Source organism: Anopheles darlingi, chromosome 2 (assembly GCF_943734745.1).
Source record: "Anopheles darlingi chromosome 2, idAnoDarlMG_H_01, whole genome shotgun sequence".
Taxonomy (NCBI): Eukaryota; Metazoa; Arthropoda; class Insecta; order Diptera; family Culicidae; genus Anopheles; species Anopheles darlingi.
Window position 1 is genome coordinate 30,916,795 of NC_064874.1, and position 24,455 is coordinate 30,941,249.

Consider the following 24,455-nt stretch of genomic DNA (forward strand, 5'->3'; position numbering starts at 1 on the left):
GGTTCGGTTCGGTTCAACTCCCTCCTTCGCAAAAACCACCGAGTAGATTGCCGATTCGCACAAAATCATATCAATTTCCCGTCTAATCGAACGTGAAAGCGAATGATTAATAGATTGCTGTGACTGTCCCGGCTGACTGGCTGTTGGGGCTGCCGTTACCATGTGCCGTTTGTCACGGATTTCTTCACGATTAAAGCCTCCGAACGGGGTTGCCGCAGCGAAGCCTCTCCGCGGGTTACGCAACACACCGCGTTAGAGCGGCTGGAAGAGTCGTTGTCGTTGTCGTCGCATTAGCACCAAAAACCACAAGCGACACAGACAGCATCTTCGCTTCGCTGACGCCACATCTCTCAGGAGGCGAGGCGCAGGTTTCGGAGAATTCCACGCGAGGTTCCACACGGTTCGGTGGCTGCTGCGTTGAGTGTTTTGAATAAATTACTCGCCGGATTGCACCGTTTGGTATCGAGCGGAAAAATGGACAAACGCGTCACAGCGGTACGACAACTCGGGGCCTTTTGCTTGCTTGTGGTATTGCGGACAGCATGGATTCTTCTTCTTCACGGTCGGTTGCTAACCTGCTGCTCGTTGCTTTGTGGTTGAACATCACCATCAGCTGCTGCACCTGTGGGGTGGGCGAGTCGAGGTGCAGTGAGCCGATTATAACGACTTGTGTTCGTGTGTTAGAGTTACAGTTCAGTAGCTGCCGGACAAGTGGACAAGAGCGCATCTTAATGTGCTGGATGGCGTTGTGACATTCTTTTTTTTTATGCGTCCGCATGCCATGGAACGCACCGTTTGTTGTGTAATGGAGCATCGATGCTCCACATAACGCTGCACTGTATGCAGCTTCCCATCGTTCGCATGAAATCGTTCCAAAGCAACGATTCCGATTGATTTGCTTAATGCGCACAGGCCACAGATGGTGATGTTCCTCGCGGGGAAATGGCCAGGAAGGATACGATGCCGATAAGCGGATTGATTGAAAATGCAATCGGTTCTCCATCGGAATTCGATCTCGAACGTTAATACACTAGCGGCAGGATTGGTTGCATCGCATTCGCTTCGTAAGCATCTGACATTCGTTTGCTGTTCTTCTGTCTCAGGATCAGGACAATGTTGCACAAATCTCGAAACTTTATCGTACTACATTGCAGCCGTTTTCTACCTTCAATTATGACAATCAAAGACAGTTGGAGAGCAATTACGATAGCATGTTCTGGTTCACATGGCCTTCGGCATCCGGGCTCCAAGAAGTTCATCCTTGATCCTGCTGAATCTCGAGGGAGCTGCAAACCAATTTCCATAATTGAGTCCCAGCATCTTCCTACGGGCTGTCGTGTTGGATCAGACGTAAACAAGATAGTTTCGACTGGTATGACAGGGAACAAGAAGGCATCGAGATGGATTGCTTAAAGGGCCTCCAAGGAATCACAAAACGCATTGGCATCCAACTTGCAACTCGTCTTAAGCTCCAGCTGTTTGTTCGCAATTCAATTGCTTGTAATTCGGACCATTCGGAGGTAATTAATTTCCAACCAACATTTTCCAACATCAGACACATACTCCCTTTTTTGGCAAATGGAATGAAACCCTTCAAAAAAGGGGCCCCGCAGTGCTCTGCTCGTGATGCTTTCGATGTCCACAAACCCCACCGGTCTACCGGTGTACCTTTTGCCCTTTTTTGCGCCCATTTTTGGCAAGGTCCTCGGCGTCAGCTAGTGATGGAAAAGGGGTACTCGCACTCGGTCGCAGCAGCATCGCGTTGATTGTTGAGCATCGGCTCCGGCATTGAACGACCGCCGAACAACAACAAAAAACCTTCGATTAAAACATTACGCAAATTAATGAACACGTTTTCACTTTCATTCGCTCGAGGGGCGCGCGCTCGAGAGAGAGAGACAGAGAGAACATGAAAACAAAACGAAGCAGACGAACACAAACGCATTGAGAATTTAATGCGAAAATGGCACGCGGAGCAGTCATTGCATGCTGCGGAGTCTGTGCCGATGCCGTTGGCCATGAGCACGTGATCGCGGCCCGGCCGCTAGGCTTTCTACAATGAAGCGTTGTACGAAATGTTGGCCACACACGAAGAGGCTTGTTGAGATGTTGAGCTGTTGCGGGAAAAAAGGTTCTTCGATTCATGCTCGTTCGGTCGTTCGTTCACTCGCTCGTTCGGGGGTTGTTGTGGATTTCAACAAACAATTTCCGCACCTTTGAGTTCCGACCGCATTGCATTAAATTGGTTCGTGCGGCTCCCCGTCGTCGTTGTTGTGGTCGTGCTTCTTTCACCATCCGCTCATCGTGCCTGTCTGTGTGTATGTTGATCGAAAAACGGTTCAGGGGGCTACGTTCACCCCATCCACGAACGTACGGCCTTGGCATCAATCTGGCCGACCGACCGGCCGGCCGGAATGGCCAGAATTAAGCCAGAGTAAATCGGCATCCGTCGGCGAGCATGCGGCCCTCGGTGCACAGTGCACTATGCGTGGTTCACACGTACACACACGGGTGGGGGGTACCGTGATCAATTGTGAGACCGGCAACGGCAACCTGTTGCGAACCGGTGCCGCCAATGCTGCGTTAATTCCACTGCCATGATTGGGCTACCTGCAGCCACTGCTCGATGCTTACGCAAATGCTGGTTACCCTTTGCTGGTACTTCACTTCACTTTTGGTCACCCCTTTTTGGTGGTGGTGGTGAACCAAGAAGGGGTCCCGTTTGTTGTAAATGCATCAGCACCGACACCGTGGACACTACACGCGCGGTCACCGATCTGCATGATAATCGATCCTCATTTGTAGCATAAAACGGGCGAAGCAAACAAGGCGACGGCGATTGTCACATTGCATTGCATCCCTCTTGCTCCGCAGAAACATCGACAGCACATACACTGTGTGACCTTTCCCGGGGTGTGAGCCCTCGGTATCGTGAGGTCAGTGAGGTGGTTGCGAAAGGTTATGAACCTCACAGAACTACCGAAGGGAGGCGTTTTGATTGCGTTTTTTTTTTTCGAAAGTACCCATGCTCCAGCTCACAAAAGGTCAAAGGGCGTGTGCCGCTGTGTTACGAATTCTTTTAATTCTTACATTAATCCAGACCGAAAACCGAAGGTAAATTGCGTGACCACCGCACCGCGATGCTGCTGCTGGTGGTGGTGAAATGCCACTTCGTTCACTGACCACCACCACGCACCACCACTGCGGTCGACGATCCCCTCGACCGCAATCGATCATAAGTTCTGCCGGGTCGTTGGCTTGGCGTGCGTGGTCATACCCCCACCCCGAGTTATACAATTGCTTTTCCCACTCACTCTCTTTCCTCTGGGCAGCATGAAAACAGGGTGGATTGTTGCTCGGTTTCGCTTAACCCAATTCAGTGGCCAAGTCACTGGCTGACGGCGGTTGGCGGCCTGTTCGCCGATCGGATCCAATATTTATGCGTGATTATGGGCTTAAGCAGCGGGAACGGGCACGCAATCCGGGGCGAGAGGTCTGATTGCTCGGTTGGACATTCACGGCTGGACCTCCGTTGCGTCTCCCCCTCCGGACAAAGGTATGCGCCGACCTTACGGCTGCTTCTGCTGCTGCTGCTGTTGCTAATCGTTAACGCTAATCAGATGAAATGTTTTCTTTTCCAACCGACACAGAGAGAGGGAGAAGGAGAGAGAGAGATGTAATGGCGAAGGTCTAAACATTTAAATAACGGCCGCCCGGTGTGCTGCCTGGAGGAAACAATTAGTTTTAATTGACCATTGAAGCCAAAGGTCAAACTGTTTAACATTGTGAACCATCATTTGCATCTCACTGATATGAGTCATACCGTCATCGTCGACGCGCAAGTGTTTTCTTGCGTGTGGCACGCTTCGAGAACGCATGATGAGTGCCTTTTGGCCTGGCCTTTCGGAATGTAACACCGATCACCACCAGCACAGTAATGCGGCTGAAAATGGCAATTCGAAGTGCATTAAAGATCATGTTGGGCATGATCTTCACCGCGCGCGCATGATGAGTAAAAAATGATGATTGCTCTCGGCATCTCGTGCCACGGAAAGGGCGATCACCATCACCAGCAACATACAAACGACACCCTCGCGTGCCGTTCGCTTCCCTTATCTTATCTCTTTCTGTACCAGCGAGCGCGCCGCGGTATGCTATTTATCACCCTTTCCCGCTACATGGAATGGTGGAGCAGTGCTAATTGGTTCGCGAATTTTTTCTTATCTTAATCTCAGTGGCCAGCGCGTGGTCGGTCACTCTTGGTTTCATTGTGAGCTTTGTGTATAGCTTCTGCCTGCGGACAAACGGCTGCAAGTTTCATTTTCAACGACGACGCAAAACCGAAGATGCCTCATTTAGCAGCAACAGAAGCAGCTCCAACCACATCAGCAACCGGTGGTGGCAATTAGGTGTTGAGCCTAGGCGCCAGCGAATGTAGGAGCGAGTGTATTCGGCGACTTGTTCCGACTCCAACTGCAACTCCAACTCCATCGCGCTCCATAAACATTTCAATGACCTCGATAGCAATATTGTTTTGGCATCCAGCATTAATTCCGGCCACCATTAGGCACACCGGCAGTCTGTTCCGAGGCCTTCTAGCAGCAGCGCGCGCTCCACCGAGCATGAAATCATTGCGCCGAGCCGAGTTTTGAGCGAACCGGCGTGCCTTCGCGTTTCCGATCTAGGAAACCCAGAACCATTTTGGTGTGGGGACGTGTTTTTGCGATGGTTTGCCGGTGGGGTGCAAATGGTTTGCAGACGGCAAGGACGACTGTGGAAACGTCTCAGTCTCAGGTCCGGGGGCATGAGGGTGGCGAATGAGTTGAACCGCGAGCCGCGAGGGTGCCGCTTGTTCTTGCCGAGTGTACGCTCGTTTCGTTTCGACTCCATTTCGTAAATGGATATGATGATAATTTGTGATAACTTCGGTTCACTTCTTCAGCAGCGAATGATAACAATTAGTTAATCGTTATGTGGCCACGGTTCGGTGCAGAACTATAGCCGTTGGTCATGTTCGCCGTCGCCAAGCCAAGGCCTTTATCTGTGTAGAACCGGAAAGGAGATTTTGTAGATGATGAGTTTCCTTCTTCAGTTTAGTGATTTATTATGGCACATACTAGTCCGTTGATTGGTTTAAATACTTGTATATTATTCGGTTCAGCATAAATTTCCAATGAATATCCCAAAGGTTTTTGATAGAGTTTCTTAGTGCACCGTTGAGCTTCCTACATTCCACTCAATTCTAATGTTTAACTTAATGATGATCAATATTAAAAAAACAAAAAAACAAAAAATACTAGAATTTTATTTTTATTGAACTGATCTTTTTTCGAAACACTGGTCATGTTTCAACTTTTAGTCGATTCAAATTGACCTGGTCATTTATAGCTTTCAAAGAGGTTTAAGCAGCTCATATCACAAGAATTCATTATGAAGACACAAATTGAAAGAGAACCTTCATATTGTACGTTATTTCGTCGGTCTTTTGGAAGTTTTTTCGAACCTAAAGTAAATGCAAATCTTCTGAAAATTTTCACGTGATCTTTAATGTCTCTCAAATTTTCACGTGAGCTTTGAGTGTGTCTCTTTTATATATTTCTTAATGCATATTCAGACATTCTTTGACATATTTCTTAATGCATACAATTACTTTGTCAAGACAACCTGTATGTATTTACAAGATGATCTTTAGTTTGCATGTTATATTTACACCATGGCATATACAGATCGATTTACTGAATTGCATAAGGTTTTCCTAAGCGCTCTTTTTCCAAGAATTAAAGTCACCACTTTTAAGTATCTTAAACATATTTTTGAGGACAGTGTTCGATCCCAGATGCTTGGTTCTGCTAAATATGTGATATTAATTGGCTTTTTACATGCTCGCAGCAGCGGTCGAATTATAATAATTTAATTTAGTCATTTTTCTGGCATACACGGGACCATCTTTCGATCTTAAAAGAAGTTTATTTATAGCGCCGTGTTCATATTAAGAACCATTGTTGTCCTTTACCCGAGCACTACATTTAAAACATCTTTCCGTCTAAGCTGGCACTGGGTACAGGTGTTTTGTGTTGGCAAAGGGTAAGAACCGAATGTAATGCATCCGAAGCCGCCCAGCCGTTTGTTATAAGATCCTCTTTTCGCACCTCAATCTAACGAACCGAACAAGCTGGAACATGCTGGAATCAACGAAACATATGCTGCCCGAAACATCAACTCCTAGTTCCGGGTTCCTTAAATGTGTTAACGATACCACTCCCACAGAAAGCCAACTATCCATGTTCGAAGTGCTTAAACATTGGAGTGCCCCTCCGTCTCCTCCGGGCCCCACCTTTACTCCGGTCTTTGGGTTGGGCGTTCCGAAGGTTCCCCGGGCCGTCGGGCCGCCGGACCGCCGGGCTCGATCGATCAAATTGGGCCGCACGGAAGAGAGGGAGCAACAGAACGGAGAGACCCTCTCGAGACCTCCACACCGGACGAACGGAGTGCCACTCCACACCAAACGGCGCGGTAACGGTGCGCCCAACGGACGGAAGTGACCAAGTGGCTTCTTTTGGGCGGGCTTTCCGGTTGAGGCGCAGGTGGTTCATGGTGCTACCGGTACTACTGCTACCACTTAACCTACAATGGCCAATGGCGGCGGATAATGCCAACCAATTTATGATACCTAATGCCCAAATAATGAACCTTCTCCATTCCACCACCGTCCGGCCACCGGTTTTTGGGGTGGGGTTGCCGGAAGCTCTTCGGTGTCTGTGTTGGGTGCGTGTGTCTGCGTCTGTGTCTGTGTGTGTGTGTGTGTGTGTGTGTGTGTGTGTGTTTCGTAGCCATCGATGCCAATCTCGTCGGCATGATTACGAAACTCGCCGCCTACTACGAAACTCGCTGCAACTCGCAAGTGTGAAGGGCGAGAAGCAACAACTAACGAGAAGCATAAGATGCTTTACTCATGCTGAATGGTGGGGGAGAAAGCATGGAGTAGTGGAGGGTGAGATGAAACGAGCAACATTCGGTATGTTTATTATGATGCAAGGTAAAGGATCGCCACAACAACAACAACAACAAAAAAGAGTATTCCCGAGTGGGCCAATGGTTTTGCTGCCACGAGGATGCCATAGTTATTGGATGCTGCCAGCATCCGCGAGCGATATGGAAGTGAGCAACGACGGAAATGTAAATATCGGAATGACGCGCGGCGCCACCCCACCAGCTGCGCCCTCTTTTTTTCGCGCAATGGAGGCCCCAAGACCAGCACTAGAGATGGCCCGGGAACAAGAAGCGATTCCGACGATCCAGTGTTCCCGGTTTTGTGTTTGTTGTTGTTTCATAAGTCGCGTGGTGCGGCGGCGCCTCACGCCACCCCCCAACCACAAACCAAAACACAATAGCATAACACCGTGAGGGGGAGGTGGGCTCGTTGGTGTGATTTCGAGGGAGGGAAAAGGGGAATCATCTTCAGAAACCGGGCGGGACCGCGAGAAGCGGGTGCGCGTGAACGGGCGTAACCCCCCAGCTGTCGGAACCGGGTGCACCAGTAATCAGTAACTTTTATTTTCATTATTATCTTACACTTTGTTTCGCTTTTCGCTGCCACCGCCGCCCCCGCCGCCGTAGATTTGTTTTGCGCATTTGTTGCTCTGTGCAGAGTGCAGAGGGGGGAAGGGTGTTGTTCATAAAATTATGCTCGTCCCTCGTTCCCCGCATGCACGAAAGTTGCGAAACGGGAAACCTTTGGCCTACGCCCGCCCGTGATTGGATGAGCAAACAAATCCGTGGAAATCCGTAATGGTTGGCCATTTTTCCTGCTTAAACCAGGGTGAGCGGAGGTTTTTCCAGCTTTTCTTTTTCGTTGGGCAACTGATTCCAATTCGTAGTTGGTGGGTGGCGTTCTGGGCATAGAATGGAGGCGAAAGGGATACGTGGCGATGATGCAGCACTCCAAAACTGGACCGACATACCAAAAACAGGGATAAGGGCTCTTGAAAGTGCATGTTAACCAGCGGATCAACATGGTTGCAGGTACACCACCGCATATGTCATGCCCGCGTTCAGGTACGCGAGCAACAGGTTAATCTGTTGCTCATTACTCAGTCCCATCACGCAGAATCTTCGTTGGGTTTAAGGATTTGTAAATGCATCGTTGATCATAATATGATGGCGTCCAAAATCTAAACTGCATCACGAAGTACTCCGAGTTAAGAACATGTTGTGGGGATTACAGAAGACAACTTCATCTAGAACGCTTCGGGTTTTCTGATGGAGAAGGTTCTGGATTGTTTCCTTATCTGCTGCTCAACTCTCCATTAATTTGGTTCATTCCGCGGCCACCAACACCATTATAGCTCCGTTACGCAAAGTTCTACCGTAGCGAACACCGAAAAAGGGACTCACGATTTGTAAAATCACCATCAAACGTGGTCGTGGTCAGATGAATCTCTGAACGAATGGCGCCTTCAAACAAACAAAAAAAAAACAAAACAAACAAATACCGAAACCAGACGAAGAGCAAAGAGAGTCCAGAACAAAAAACAAAAAACGAAAGTTGGAAATTGAGTTCCTGGTCCAGGAAACAGAACCGGAACCGGTTTGTTATTTCGCCAGCTTAATGCAATTCCCTGGTCAGAGATTCTGACGGGGAAAAAAACTTTTTCCTTCGGCTAGCCATCGACCTTAATGTGTTTTTCGTAAAGTTGCGTCTTGACGTTTTTTCTCTCTCTTTTCCGTGCCCGTCCGTCTTTTCCCGTTCCTGAGTGATATGATGAACTTCAGGCACGGACGGAGTAAGCATGGAGGGGGCCACATTACTCGGCCAATGGGCTGTTCGCGTCTTTCGCGTTTCCCAGAAGGAAAGGGGAGGGGATGGATTTTCCACCCCGCTTCCATCCCGTATTATGGTCAACGTTGAGGTGCCCCCTGCCTGCACCTCAGTTGTGGGGCCACTTTTCAAGAACGAATGTGGCCCGGTTCCTTAGTGGGCGAGTGCAGGGCGGGCAGCGGGAGTACCGGGGCTGGAAAACAAATTGGATCATCGCAAATAACGAGCATGACGAATGGTGGTGGCTACCGTTGGCCGGCAGAACATGCAGATAATGCTTTATAAGTATGTGGCTGGTTGGCTGGCAGGCCTCCGGCTACTGGCTGCCTTCTGCCTCGGAGCGGCCGGCACGGATTACCGAGCCGTGCCGAGCCGAGTGTTGCAATCTGTTGAGTGATTCCGCCTCGAATTGTTTGCTGTTTGCTGGAGTCCGAGTGCCTGTGATTACTACTTGACCGATTTTGTGGCCAAGATGGTAGATGTTTGCTACGTTAAGTAATAAGCCATTGTCGTATCTGCTGCAGCACAGAACCGACTTTACGGCCGCTCGGAACTCTTGGGTGGAATGGTTTTTACAGCTGTTTAATACTTGATGTACTCCCGGTTTATCCCGTTTTATTATGCAGCTTACTTGACACAGAGTTCTTATTCGTCGTTTTATTATCATCTGCATTCGCCCTTTTGGATGTTAAAAAATGCCAAACGATGATGAAACAATTGATTATGTCTCTTTCGGCATCTATACAGCACAACAAATTGAATACCAATATTTTGATGAAACACCATTTTCTAATGTGCATACTTCCTATTTCCTTCTCGTTACAGGTGAGCCTTCAACCTTCATCTTCATGAAGTGATCGAACAACAACACCCCCAGCAACGTACGTACGCACGCAGAACCTACCAGATGTTTCGCTGGCGCCCTTTTTTGGGGTCGAAACTCCCCCGCCAAATGTCTCAATGTCACCAAACATCGTCGTTGGCATGATGCGTGACCGACGCGTTGGCATGAATCTCATTCACTTTCGCCACGGTTCGATTCGTTACCGCCGGAATGGAACAATAACACACACCGCCTGGGCCTGGCCATTGGCATGACGTGAGGCACGTACCATCGGGCGGTGGTTGGGGGGCGGGGCCGAAGTGCAGGACGGTGGCGGTTCCATCTTGTCAAATCCCCCGGGCCTTTTCGTCCGGTATTGGGGTATTGGAAATGTTGGGTTGACGCCATCAGCGCTGTCAACGTGGTTTAGTTAATTTACGCAGATAGTTACTTCAGGTCTTTTGATTCAAGGCGATAAAAAATGCAGTTCTCAATCTCAGTCCATCAGCCGTCCACTTTTCTTTTACTTGGCTGCTAAGCTTTGCATGTATTTCATCTGCGATTATTATTAAGATGTTCTTCACTGCCTACAACAAGAAGTAGTACAACGTAACGGGACGTAACTGATCCCAAAAAAATTCTATTAACACGTTAAGTTCATGACTTCGGCAATACCATTCCACATAACTGCGGTCGTCAGTAAGTCAAATAGACGATTGGTGCGACGAATCGAGAAGCCATGGAGGGTTTTTTTTTCTCATCCAAACCATCATCGTACAATGGTCTCAACAAACATGACTAAAGTGTTAGCGACCAACCCATATCGTTTGGTTCCTTTTGGTGTGTATTTGCCTGTGTGTGTGTGTGTGTATGTGTGTGAGGCTATCAGCAATACCATTCGGTGGTATCTTGAGCCTTCACCAAATGTCGTTCCGGCCTCGTCCTTTTTTGTCTTTCTCCGAGCGACCACCTCCGAGGGACGAGCTGAAAAAAGCGAGAGGTTGTCGCACTGTCGTACCAGGAAGTATCAACCCCCTCCACCCTTGGTCGTGGCTCCATAGCCCGTTGTGACGCAAACGCGAATCTTGAACGCATCGTTTGGAGCATCGTTTTGAGTAGATGATGCTTTCCGTTCCTGTTGGGCTTCTTTTTGGAACTGTTGTCTCTGTGCTGCTCCACCCGGCACAGGTAGACGTATGATATGTGTGTGTCTGTATATGCGCACGAGTTAGAGTGCCCCTGATCGAGTGTTCGAATGTGTTTAACGGGGAACCTTCGCGATAGATGGAGGTGGCGGCTCAAAGTACGCCACCGTTGACAGCGTACCGGTGGAATGTCGTTGGAAAATTGAATTTGTTCAGGGGCGGAGGTTCCACCGTGGTAAACGGAACGACGGAGAGGGAGGGGAGGGCTTATTGTTCCTTGTAAAAATGTGACACTCACATAACTGTATCCTTTCCATGGCCAACCGAGGATAACCTTTCAGCGACGCGACGTCAACGATAAACGAGAATCACTTGGCGCTTCGCGGTTCGTGGATAGTAGGCGATGATGCAGCAGCAACAGCAGCAGCAGCAGGCTGGCAGGCGCTAGGACGATGATCGTTGCAAATAGTCAAATAGGAGCGATAGCAATAGAAGACCCGGGGCGTGGTTTCCCGGGTACGTGCGGTTCGTCGTGACGATCGAAAATGCCTTCTCGGGGATGCGAGGTCGGTCTCTGAAATCGGTTGGTGTTGGTGTGTTGTTGGTATGTTCCAGAAGGTGTCAAGTGATATTGATACTGATTGACAAGGTTTCAATTTGGTGAACGGGTTTCAGTCGCATCGCTTGGGGCGCATATCCTCCGACGTATCGAGACTCTTCCAGCATGATTGGCTTTTTGCCGTTTTTTGGCCCCCACCGGCGCGGTCTGTGCGCATAATTTGGCTTAAGGTTTAGTGGCAAGTGAGGCACATCGATCGCCTTGGGTGATGGGGTTCCAGTGATTGACTCCGACCGCTCGCAAAACCGATCTGTAAGGATTCGTTTTTGCTTAATTTAATGGAAATGGTTTATTCGATTCCGAAGATGTCGAGAGTGAAAAAAGGAGAGTTCGTTTTGAGGCGATACTTTTCTGGGTATTGAAACTTGTTGCAGCATTCTTATGGGACCTGATAGTGAAGTACATGAATCATTTTTACGGTTTACGGAAAGTATTTTATGAGTTTTTATTGATTTGAGAATACTGTTGAAATTTGTTGAAGATGCAAAGCAGTTGATCAGTAGTACACCTAAGTTGCCATTGCTTCTAGAGTGCTTAGTAACGGTTTCAGTATAAAACGAAGACCGTGGTTGCACGAGTTAGAGAGTTGAGAGTGTTAAAAGAGTTAACAGGGTTTGAGTGTGTTAAAAAAGTTAAAAATCGTTAAAGCCATAGAGTCAGAGTGTTAGCGTTAGAGTGAGTGTTAGAGGGAATTCGAAATAAGTTTTAAACATCAACAACGTTGCGTTCCATTCCATTCGAATATCTCTCAACAACTATAGCCTATAACCTATTTGTGACACTTTTGGCTCATTCTTCTCGTCCTTTTCTGACAAGCAAACTCAAGGCCACAAGAAGGGTTTCGGGCTCTTCGTCAAACTATCCAAGGACGTATCCATCGCACCTTCGCGAGAGGCTTGCTCCAAAGGGAAACCAAAGCGCAGCTCGCCCAGAACTTCCAGAGCCAAAAGCGCTAACAAGATCAGCTCGAACTTCTCTCTCTGTCGCTAACCTCCAGGTGATGGAAACCGCTTTTCCAGGTCGTCTAAAGTCAGTCGAGTGAAAATACCCGACCCGTCGTGGACCCCGGGAATCCGCAGACCCCCGATTGGAAAACATACACGTATATCGCGCACGGCCAGGCCTGTGGGATGTGATATTGGAATCCAGCCACCTGGATGCGCCGAATCGGCTGAAGGGAAACGCGAACCTTCGCTGTGGGGTTACCGGTCTGGTGTGGTGTGGTCTTACAGCTTAGGGAATTGATTTATTTTTCGTGTGTTTACTCGTCCCACGTCTAGGCGGGGAAAAGAAGAAAAATACCCTCGTCTCCCCTCGACGGAAGCAGTCTGGGCTGACTTCCTCACCTTTTCGCTTACTTCCACTCCGGGCCAAAGACGACGATCGACAAAATCGCCTCGCAGTCGCAAGTTTGCAGACTTCAATCGGTATCCGATTTCCTTCCGACCGAACAAACCACCGCCTCCGCCCGGGTATTGAGGTGGCGAACGCTAGCGAAACTGAAACAACATCTCAGGTCCGGGGCAGTTGGAGAACCTGACTGGCTGGCTGGCTGGCTGGCTGGTGCGATGAGTTTTTCAGCGCAGGGGGGTTAGTATTAGAAAGGAAGGAAGGAAGATTCTTTTCTCGCGGCTTTCATCTTTCCCCCGCCATTTTGTGTGTTTTTGTTTCTTTTCTCGAATGGATGGCAATGGGGGGCGGTTGCGTGATACTTGCTGCGAGATGACGGAAAGCTCATCGAGAAGAGTTTCCTCGACACCCCGACCAATCCAACCAATCCATTCCAGTTCACTGGTTGATCGTAAGACCTTTCTCATCCCTGGCCCCATCTCCCCCCTCCCATGCCCGAAAAGGTGCGTTTTTGCGCCGGAAGACAGCCCATTCTCTCGCTCTCTCTCTCTTTCTCTCTCTCTCTCTCTCTCTCTCTCTCTCTCTCTCTCTCTCTTTCTCTCTCTCTCCAAGACCAAGAAGTTGGCTCGATAAATAAATAAATAAAATTTGCGCCAGCAGCACGCTGCGGGCTGTTGCTGCAAACACCGCCGTCGATCGGATCGAGCGGAAATGGAACTTTCACCTTCTTTTTTTTCACGACCCCATCGCCCGTTTTGTCGTTGAGCGCGAGTGGCGAACGCTCGTTATGGTTATTCGTCTGGTTTTGGCTCGACTCTTAAAGATCCGGACAAAATGGCTAGGGGGAAGAAGAAGGTTCTTCCTGGCAGTAGGCCCGGTACCAGAGGGTTACCGGTACTACCATTGAGTGTGAGCACCGCGTCCATACATGGAGATAACTCATAGCCTCAGGGATGATTCATGAAACATGCAGCATAACAATGGTTTACCTGGTGTCAGTGGTACTTTAAGACAATGTTCTATGTGGTGTAAGAAGATAACAAAACAAGAAACCGGTGTCAAGGAAAGACTAGAGAGGTTATGTTTTAACATTGTTTGTAACGCAGACACCACGAATAAATGGTGCTGATAGGTTGGTTCAATTTGATGAAGAATCCACATAGCTCAATAGCGAAGTAAATAGAAAAAGATTGTCAAATAAGTATTTCACGATAATATAATAGAATTTGATTAGCATTTAGCTAATCCTCTATGGAGTGCCGAGTAATCAACCATCAGCGATCTGTTAACTAGATCATGTTAAAAAAGGATTCGTTTCGATTTTTTTTTGCTTGCAAATGCCACTATCATCTCCTAACATCGCATCAGATTGACATACACTGAGCCCGGAAAGCTCAGCGATACAACTTGCTCGGATTATCTAAACTCTATCGAGGGCGTTGGGCATGGGTATGGGAGCAATATTGATAACAGGCACCCACGGGTTGATGGGGATTATATGCGACTTTACCCTCAAACGAGCCGCGTCCCGTGGCAGCATATGCCACATTCTATTTTTCCGTATCGCGCCAGTTGATGAACGCACATGCCAGCGTACCGGAAGTCCCGGGTTTTAGTAACGTAACGACGCCAAGTAACGAAGCCCAGGGGACGAGCTGATGTTCAAAAACATCTTTTTTTTTTCTCTTGCACTTAGCCTTGCTGCCCTTCCCCTCTGCTGCTCCTGCTTGATTATGCGTCTATGTTTTTGCTAAAACAACAGACGGACAACGATAGGATTAGCGCTTGCAGGAAGCAGATTATACCGAGCTGCTGCTGCTGCTGTTGTCACCAGTGTGAGCACTAACAGGATTTCCTAGGTCAGTCAACCGACGGTTCCCGTCACCAAGCACACACTGCACCGGTCACTGGGCGGGCAAAAGGGTCACCAGCTACAAATCCTCCCTTCTTCGCTGGTCGGATGCCGCTGCGTGCCGGTCGGAAGCTTCCCAGATGAAGGTTGTCATGCAACAGGGATTTAAGGTTTCATTACTCATTTCACTGTTGCCGGGCGCGGTGTGTCCGCACCGAGTTGGGCCGTTGGGCGCTGGAAGTTAGAATCCATACAATAATGGAATGGATCGATAGGACTAATCTGCACCAAAAAGGTGCATCGGTCTGATTCACTCTGCACAACAATGCAGGCAATGTGTTTGTATGTGTGCGCGCGAGTGTATAATAAATAATCTGAAAGCTTGCACAATACCGTGGCACCGTATTTGTTGTGATTGTTTTGTGTGGAAGTCCTTTGTTGAAGGTATATTGTGGTGGGGAAGTTCAGGAATAGTACCTATTGCAATTGAATATAGCATAACAGTTGCTGTAAACATTTTTGACGCTGTGATTCAGTTCAGGGTTTAGCTGGTTTAGTTGAAATCCTCAAATCCACTTATGGTAATTTTTTATCTGACAACTTATCGCAATGCCATCAATTGTACATTCAATCAAATTTTGAAATATAAACAATAAAATATGAAGGTTATCAGTATGATTTGTGTAGCATTGCTTGTAGTTGTGTTTTGAAAACTATACAAACTGTTTAAGATATTTTAACCTAATATTATTATAGACATAACATTACTATAATTCATTATAACAGATAAATGATCCAACATAACGATAGAATAGTAATGTTATGTCTATAATAATATTAGGCATGTTGACTAACAGGTCTGAAAAAGGATAGAAAAATAAAGCAAAACGAACATTACACAATTATGATTGCAAGGCTCTAGTGCTGAAATCGTGCACAAAAATATCGGATAAAAGGTTCGTTTTTCACAAACCATTCGTGGCATTACATTGCACCTCATCGCTATGACCTCTTTTCTAACTACCCGTCGGGAAACTCGACGACGATCCTCGAAGTAAGAGTACTTTCAAAAAATTTCCAACGAATCAAGCCGGGGGTTAGGTTGATGAAGATATCAATCCACCCCTCCAAATTCATGGAAAACGCTTCTGCTAACGAAAAGTGTAGCACGCCCGCGCCAAACTTGAACCCACACCAAGAGCCTCTCAAGGTGATGTCCTTCGAATTGCCCACATCATTACCCATTTCCTTCCACTAACCAACCAGCCGGGGCCTAGCTCGGCTCATCGTGTGACGGTTAAGAAGAGAAAAAAAGAATCCAGTGTCGATTATGCTAATCGAGCATGTTGCTGGCGCGAGTTAAGTGAAAAGGTTATTTTATTGGGAAACAAAGGGAGTTCCGTTCTCTGTGAGGGTCTCTAACAGACTGCTTGATTTACGCTTAAACTAGGTTACAGTTTGTTTGGAAAACAGAAGAGGAAGGAACGTGGGAGGAAGGAATGCACTCGATGTTATGATGCGACGGATGCACACAAATCACAACATCGATGCGTTGGGTGGCCGTTAACTTGCCCCCCTCTACTGTTGAGGCTCCGTCCGAAACACATGCATCATCGTGGGTTCGTTGTAGTTATGCTCGTCGGGTTCGTTGTTAGATGCTTGGTTTGGCATTGATGGCTGGTGAATATTGATGACTGTTCTTTTTTTCCACAGTTTCATACAGATGTAGATGCAAGAGATAATAATCAGTATCACAGGCAGACTGATAATAGTGGTATGAAACCCATTCCATTTGATGCTGTTGGTTTCTAGTTTAATTTTCTGCATTTCATTTCTAAGTTCTTTGTGCAGTGAATGTAGGTGTTCCAGACTTAGATTGACTACGGAATTTTGTGGGGTGATTTTGATACCGTAGATTGGCAGGTTCAATGGTGATCCAAACATCTCTGTCTTATTGTTGGAGATCAGTTTTTCATCAATGAAGATATTGCATTCTTCGTAGGTTATTAGGAATGAACCCGTCAAGTTTCTTCTTTTAACGCCGCATGTGGTTTTTAAGGTGAAAGTACTGACTGCATCGATAATTAGATGATTCATATCCAAATGGATGATTTCGGTTTTTGCTGGATTCGACACGTAGTCGCAAAGGGCTGTTTCTCCTTGTAGTAGTGCGGGAATGCATTTAGCATCGTCTCGTTGCAAGTCCTTGATGTCGTATATAAGTTTCTCGACATTGGGTATTATGTAAAATTGGGATTCGAGGGAAAGGTAGTATTGGTTGGGAACATGAACTTTCTTATAATTATTAGTTACAGCATAAAGTTCGATTTTCTTATAATAATCGTTTGTAAGCCTAGGACAACTTATTATGAACAGTATTTCATTATTGTTGGTTGCAATTTTTGTCCTTGTGTACGACAATGCTTCTGTAACTGTATGTATTGGGAGGTTTTGTTTCCTTAAGTCACTTATTAGTAAATCTACTTCTTTCCTATTTAATATGCGTGAATTCGTCACTCCTAATTTAGCTAAAGTTATACTATCAGTAACCAGACCTAACTTTTCCGAAAGATATTTAAGGTTCAAGAGAATGTTGATCGAATAAAGATCTACCGATGTATCTCGTGAAAGTTTTAGCGCCTCCTTAACTCTTCCTAGTGTCTCCGTTAGCTGAAGTGTAAGATCGTTATTGATTTTTACTTGTACATTGTTGTTGGTTATCAGATCATTAATAGTGGAATTTAGCAACCTTAAATCGTCGGCGTCTGGACTTCCCGCGATAAACTTCCAGACTGTGCCTATTGTGTCCCATCGTTTGCCTCTATGGATCGGGAATGTATTTTTCAGCATATCATTTGCGTTAGTGAATTCCTGTTCTATTATCGTTGTAAATTGAGTTTCCTCCAGAGAACTAAATTCAGCAGATAATATTCTAATTTCGCGTTGTATGGATGTTACATTGAAATGGTGTATGTAGTAGTTATTCCCTACTGCTACTCTCGCGTTGCCTCTGTTAAATGCAACTATTGGAATATTTTCCAAACTGGATATTGAAATATTCTGGCCTTGGCAGCAACATAAAAATCTGAAAGGAAATATATTTACTCTTTTTTAATCTTTAAATCGTTTTTATGTATCCTCTTTCCGTCTGTAGTTGTGACAGTAGTTCGGTTAACTTTTTCGATATTAATTTTTTTATACGGTTTAACATGCTTGAGCCTTCGTTTGGTTTTCATGTAAGCATCGGATTCCTTTGATATTTTTCGGTCTTCTCGCGATTGGTTGTGATACGATATATCCTTATGTTGTTTTTTGCTAATATTTATGCGAACTTTACTTAAAATTGTTGGTGTATCGTCTGAAGGTGTAATAATTTCCATAGGAGTGAACCTTGTGCAAGAGTGTATCGATGTGTTGTATTTATGTACCGATAAGTTGATTAGGTCAATTACCCCTTTGTCTGGATTTTCTGTTTTTGTAATCCTATAAAGTTCCAATAAGGTGGAATGAAATCTTTCAACAATTCCATTTATTTCACTTCTTCCAGTGGCTGTTACATATGGTTTAATTCCATAAAGATTGAAAAAATCGATAACTTCTCCAGAACTAAAACTTTTCTCTCCATCCATGACTAATATGTCGGGTGGTCTATTCTTCAAAATAATGTCCGTTAAAACTGGAAGGACATCTACGGTGGCACGTGAATCGATTTCTTTCACTTGTGCGAACCTTGAAAATTTGTCGACATACGTCAGAAAATAATGGTTTTCCAAGAACATAATGTCAATGTGTGCTATCTCGAAGGGTTGTTTCGGAAGGGGTGTTTGCTGTAATGGACAATCGATAGGTTTCCTATCGTATTTGCATTCGTTACATATTTGGCAATTTTTGATAAATCCTTTCAATTTCGAGGACATCTTTGGGAAATAAAATCTTTTTATAATTTGTTGTTTGTTTTCCTCGACACCTCTATGTGCTCTATTATGCTCTTTGGCTATAAGATCCATTTGATCTGATGAAGATTCAACGTCTTCTAGCATTTTTTGAGAGAATCGAATTTTCAAAATATTTTGCTGGCTGAAGTTCTGTTTATAAACTTCTTGAATTTTACCCATCAAAAATTCACTGGTGTAGAGTCCATTTAGTTTTGATGGATCAAAATGCGTTTTTAAAATATGCAGAAGATTTTGAGGACTAATGTCTTGAATTTTAATATGCACTCGTTTAAACATTGAGAAAGGGTGAGTGGTAAGTACGACGTCCTCTCCCTCCTCTAAGACGACTTGGTTCCGAAAGGCGTTAATCGGTGCTTCGGTTGAGGGTATGTAAAAGGAATCGCTATCATTAGCTGAATGTTGCGTAGCGGTCATAGATAGAACCATGCGACTTAAAGCATCGGCTACTACATTCGTTTTCCCAGGCTTGTAAATGATTTCGTAATCATGTTCTTCCAAATAAGATTTCCATCTTTTCAATTTTGCATTTGTATTTTTGGCTGAAAGTGTGTAAGTGAGCGGTTGGTGGTCAGTTAAAATTTTAAATTTTGCCCCGTAGAGATAGTTTCGGAATGTTTTCAAAGCCCAATTAATGGCTAACATCTCTTTTTCAGGGACAGAATATGATTCTTCCGCTTTACATAATGTGCGTGATGCAAAATGTATTGGTCGATCGCTTCCAATTTGTCCTTGCGACAATACTGCTCCTATCGCATAGTTTGAAGCATCTGTTGTCAGAATAAATGGTTGACTATAATCAGGATATATTAAAATGTCTGATGAACATAGTATAGATTTTAATTTTTCGAAACATTTTATCTCTTCTGACGAAAGTGAGATTTCCTTGGTAGATGGAACCTTGTCTCCTTTCAATAAATTTGTCAAAGGTTTGGCTATCTTTGCATAATCTTTAATAAACTTCCTATAATAACTCATCATACCTAGAAATGACCTTAAGTTTTTTATACTTATTGGGATAGGAAATTGTTTAATTTTCTCTATCTTCTTGGGGTTAGGTTTTATCCCTTCTTGGGATACAATATGCCCAAGATATTCTACTTCTTGATGCATGAATTCTGACTTATCCAGCTGAACTTTGAGATTTGCTGAATTGAGCGTCTGTAGAATTACATGTAGATTCTTTAGATGCTCGTCAATCGTTTTTCCGAAGACGATTACATCATCCATGTAAATATAACATATTTTGCTAATATGTTCCCTAAGTATATCATCTAATGCTCTTTGGAACACTGCCGGAGCATTCTTTAGACCGAAGGGCATTCGTGTGAACTCATATTTACCGTTGTTCACTGAAAATGCAGTTTTTTCGATATCTTGATCGTGCATCTTTATTTGGTGGAAACCTGATGCGAGATCCAAGGTTGAAAAATATTTTTGCCCTTTTAATTGTTCTAACACATATTCGATTTCTGGAATCGGGTAACGATCGCTAATTGTCTTTTCGTTAAGCTTTTTGTAATCCATAACTAATCTAAATTTACGCTTGCCGGACGCATCGTTTTTCTTTGGTACGACCCATACGGGTGACGTCCAGGGAGATCTAGATGGTCTTATTATTCCGTCCTGTAGCATCTGTTTTATTTGAAGGTTAACTTCATCAACGAATGCTGCAGGGTATGGATACAATCGCTGATGTATAGGTATATCATCAGTAGTGTTAATTCTACATTCTACATTAGTGGCACACGTTAATCGTGCGTTTGGTTCATGAAAAACAGATTTGTTTTCATTTAGAACCTTAGTTAACTTATTCTTAGCAGTGTCCTCTAGGTGATCAGTTCGAAAATCTACAATATTGTTTTGGTTTCCCTTCTCGTACTTTTTCAGAGGGATTACCAATGGTGTTCCTACATCTGTAGTGATTTTCATTGTATTGTTTAAAAATGAAATTTCGGCATCTAAGCTGTTTAAGATAGTTGTTCCGATTATGCCCACAAAAAACGGATGAAAATCGTGAACTATGAACTGAAAAGACTGTATGCATTTTGGCGCAAAAAACTTTATGTCTATGGCAGTATTGGCATTAAAATTGCCGCTTGCACTTCCTATTGTATGTGAAGAAATCGGATACGGTTTTGCTAAAATGTAGTTGTATGCGAGTTTCGTGGAAATAATATTTATGTTGGAACCTGTGTCTATTACAAATGGAAATTCTCCCTTAGTGGTTTGCAAATTGATATAGGGGAGAAACGGTTTTACCAATTTGCGTTCCAGTCTAAAAAATTTGTTTCGAACTGATTCGGCTGAACATTGAAATGTTCTTGCCCATTTATATTTGTTTCGTTCAATGGGTTTGAACTTGGCACATATTGTAACCGGCTATTGTCGGGTTGTTTAAAATTTGTTTGCGCAACGGGTTGAACATATGCATTGGGCGGTTCAAAATGATGATCAGCATATGCGTTGGGCGGTTGAAAGTTGTTTTGAATATCCACAGCGTGACATTGCTGCGGATATTTTTGTTGTGACGATGAGGGCCGTGGCCGTTTCGCACTATATTGCGGACCGTGAGGTTTGTTGAAACTGGATCTAATAGAAGGATCCACTTCCATTGGAGTCGGAATGTTATTGTTAGGTGGAATCCAAGGAGATTGCTGTCTTGGCTGTTGGTGCCAAGCATTTTGCTGATACGTGTTTGGGTTATGGAACCGGTATTGTTGTTGAGATGGCCCTGGTTTGTGGTGTGCATAATTGCGATTTGCATGACCATTGTTAGATTGATGTCTTGGGTGATGGGGGAAATGTTGTTGTGGTAAATCCCTTGGTTTGGGAATGTTGTGTGTTGGTTTATCATGGAACGGAGCGGATCGCATATCCATGTTATAAAATTCCAAACAGTAATTAAATGCATCACTGATGGAGTGCGGGTTATAATTTTTCAACAAAAAGTTGAGTGGTTTATCCAGACCACGAATAAAACTGTCTAAAGCTTTTTCCCTAAAATAATTTATATGCACTACATAGTTGGCGGCATATTTGGGATCGGCATGAATTTGGGTCACGATAGCTGTTTGCAAGTCGTTTACTCTGCTAAAATAACAGCTAAGTGACTCGGATGGCTTCTTCTTGATTATGGTTAGTTCATAATCAAGGGTTTTGAGATCTCTTTTATCCTTATAATAAAGGAGAAGAGTTCTCTTGATTGTGTTCCAATCGCCAGACACACAGTTAGTGTTAAGCACATCGGCTGCCTCGCCTCTAATTTTCCGTCTTATGGTGCCTTCCAATATCGAATACTCGAGTGATGGTTTTGGAAGACGTTCGTATAGCTTTAAAATTCCTTCCACTTCTAAAATCCATCTACTCAGACTAGCTGCGTGACCTTCAAAAATTGGCAACTCTTTCACATAATCAGGCACTTTACCAACTTCGATAAACTCTTGACGATTCATGTTATTTAATTTGGGTGGTTGGATCATACAAAATATGTAATATGTACAAAGATTTTTTTGAAATATGTAGTTTTTTTTTTTTTAAATATGTTGTTTTCGAAAGAGGTAAAAATTTAAATGTTTGTGAATTTAAATTGCAAAAACAAAAATTGGATACTTCGATACTGTTCACTGAGTCACTTCCCTAGTACTTTCTGTTCGTCCTTAACACTTTCTATTTGTCATTAACACTTTCTATTTGTCCTTAAAACTGTCTATTTGTGTCACTTTTCACTTAGGTAACACGTTTTATAAAATTTCTTAAATTATACTTAAGACTCACAGGAACAGGTACCACATTGTCCTTGTCTTTCGGGATCCTCTCGCCAGTCGCCGTGTCGCTGCTTCGGAAGGTTCCGTTTTGGTTGTAGTCCTACTAGGGGTCCTAGGCTGCTTCTCCCGAGGAATATCGAGACGATGACGATACAGTTGAAAATGGTGCAATTTTTTCTTTGCTTGTGTTGCACTAGTTTTACTTGAACTGTCTTCGAGGGGTCCCTATTCGGGCGCCAGTTAAGTGAAAAGGTTATTTTATTGGGAAACAAAGGGAGTTCCGTTCTCTGTGAGGGTCTCTAACAGACTGCTTGATTTACGCTTAAACTAGGTTACAGTTTGTTTGGAAAACAGAAGAGGAAGGAACGTGGGAGGAAGGAATGCACTCGATGTTATGATGCGACGGATGCACACAAATCACAACATCGATGCGTTGGGTGGCCGTTAACTCGCGCCTGAATGGAGCGCAGACGCGCAGATGGGGGCGCGAAAAACTGAAACTCGCCCGGTACTATAATGAGGGCTTTTCAACCGGCCGCTTATGCTAATCGGTGGCCTTACTCGTGTGCCGCCTGCAAACGGTGTTCGCGGCCGCGTCCGTGGAAACGTGTTTTCAATTAAATTGCAAAATTAAAAGCCGCCTCCTGAATGGTATGCATGCATTTCCTGGAACTGCCATAATTAGTTCCTGGCCGACTGACAATGTCGCCGGTTTTCCATGGGGCTCACCGGGGAGAATCCGCGCAGCATCCGCGGAGGCCACTGTTTGAGGCATTTTTTTGAAGTGCGCCGTCTCACACACGTGGCGCTCATCTGTTGCGGAATTGATTTGTAAAGAGAAACACGAAATAGATGCGAGCGAACACAAACTGGAGTGTGCTTGGCTGTGGTGAAAAGGTGGTTTGCATAGCGCCTGACGGTCCACCATTTCGCGGTAGTCAATGACCACGCTCTGCTTTACCTGTGTTCTAAGGAAAGGATGCTTCATTCTTTTCTATGCTACATTTGCTGTAACTGTAGTGACTAGCATTTCAACAGTACACAGTCACAGTAACTGGCTGTAACATTGCAAGCACTTCGGAAGCCATTCACAACATTGAAACCACTTCAGCTTATATTGCACAGCACATTCCGGTTGGATTTGGTTTGCCTTATTCAAAGGTCACTTCATGTTCCGCGTGAACGATGATCTGAATTCTAGATAACTGCAATGTTGCGTCCTTACGTTGCTATCCAACATGCTCTGATGCTTCATGAACATACAGGATTCTGAGCAAGGATTCCCCATTCTGGTTTGCCCCCGGGGCAAAGAGTCAGTCTCATCCTCGATGGTATACCACAACTGAAACCTCTTCATTTTGTAAACAATTTTGAATGCTGGTTCATCCAATGCTCTCATCCTATTGATCAATTCCGCAACAAAATCGACCGAAAACAAATTGGATTGCACGTGCAGGTGAATAACGGTTATGGAAGGAAACACTTTGAAGTGTTTCCAACTCTAGCTGTTGGTCAGGAGTCGGTGCCAAGAGCATGAAGCGGCTCCACCGAGCCATGAAACCGAGACCGAACTCATAACCTTTGGCGAATGGCGAAACGAGAAGAAGTATCAATGCAAATAATAATATCCTGCTCCGCCAGCATCAAACCAATCAAAGAGTGGTTAAGCGATGGACATTTCTTTTACTTGTCTCGCCTTGCCCCCGAGCCTAGACCATCCGACGTTACGACCCGGCTGGCCTGACCTGGGAATGCTAGGCCACGTATCTGGTGAATCTCAATCACATTTTCATGACACTTTTATTGGTTTGTTTACGGCTCGGCCGCACCACCCCACCGCATGGCCAACGATCGTCCGTTCCGAGAAAGCAGCGGTCATTTTATCTACCAGCCAGCAGCACCACCACCACCACCATCAGCTGCACCGACTGCTCCCCTTGGTTCGGGTGCGGAACTGGTGGTTTTGATTACGTTCGGTTTGCAGACGGAAAAACGATATTATTCTTTCGTTTCGCCACATTTTCCGCATATTTACCGTCTGGTCTGGTCCTTGGAACGGTGGACTCTCTCTCCCTAGATGCTCTGGAAGATTCCCTCGTGCGCTCTCTTTCTCTTTTCCTCCGGACAT

General features: G+C 45.1%; 2 protein-coding genes across 5 annotated transcripts in view; one reads left to right on the forward strand and one right to left on the reverse strand.

The window, feature by feature from the left end:
- LOC125948786 (uncharacterized) overlaps nucleotides 1-24,455 on the forward strand; it is a 154,945-nt gene that overhangs the window by 31,297 nt on the left and 99,193 nt on the right. The gene's annotated exons all lie outside the window — the stretch shown is intronic.
- Nucleotides 15,968-22,572, reverse strand: LOC125948789 (uncharacterized). The gene is made up of 2 exons (XM_049675192.1): nucleotides 22,338-22,572; nucleotides 15,968-17,692 (listed from the first exon to the last, which is right to left on the reverse strand). The coding sequence occupies exons 1-2, from the start codon at nucleotides 22,352-22,354 to the stop codon at nucleotides 16,186-16,188; spliced, it is 1,524 nt and encodes a 507-aa protein (XP_049531149.1). The 5' UTR covers nucleotides 22,355-22,572; the 3' UTR covers nucleotides 15,968-16,185.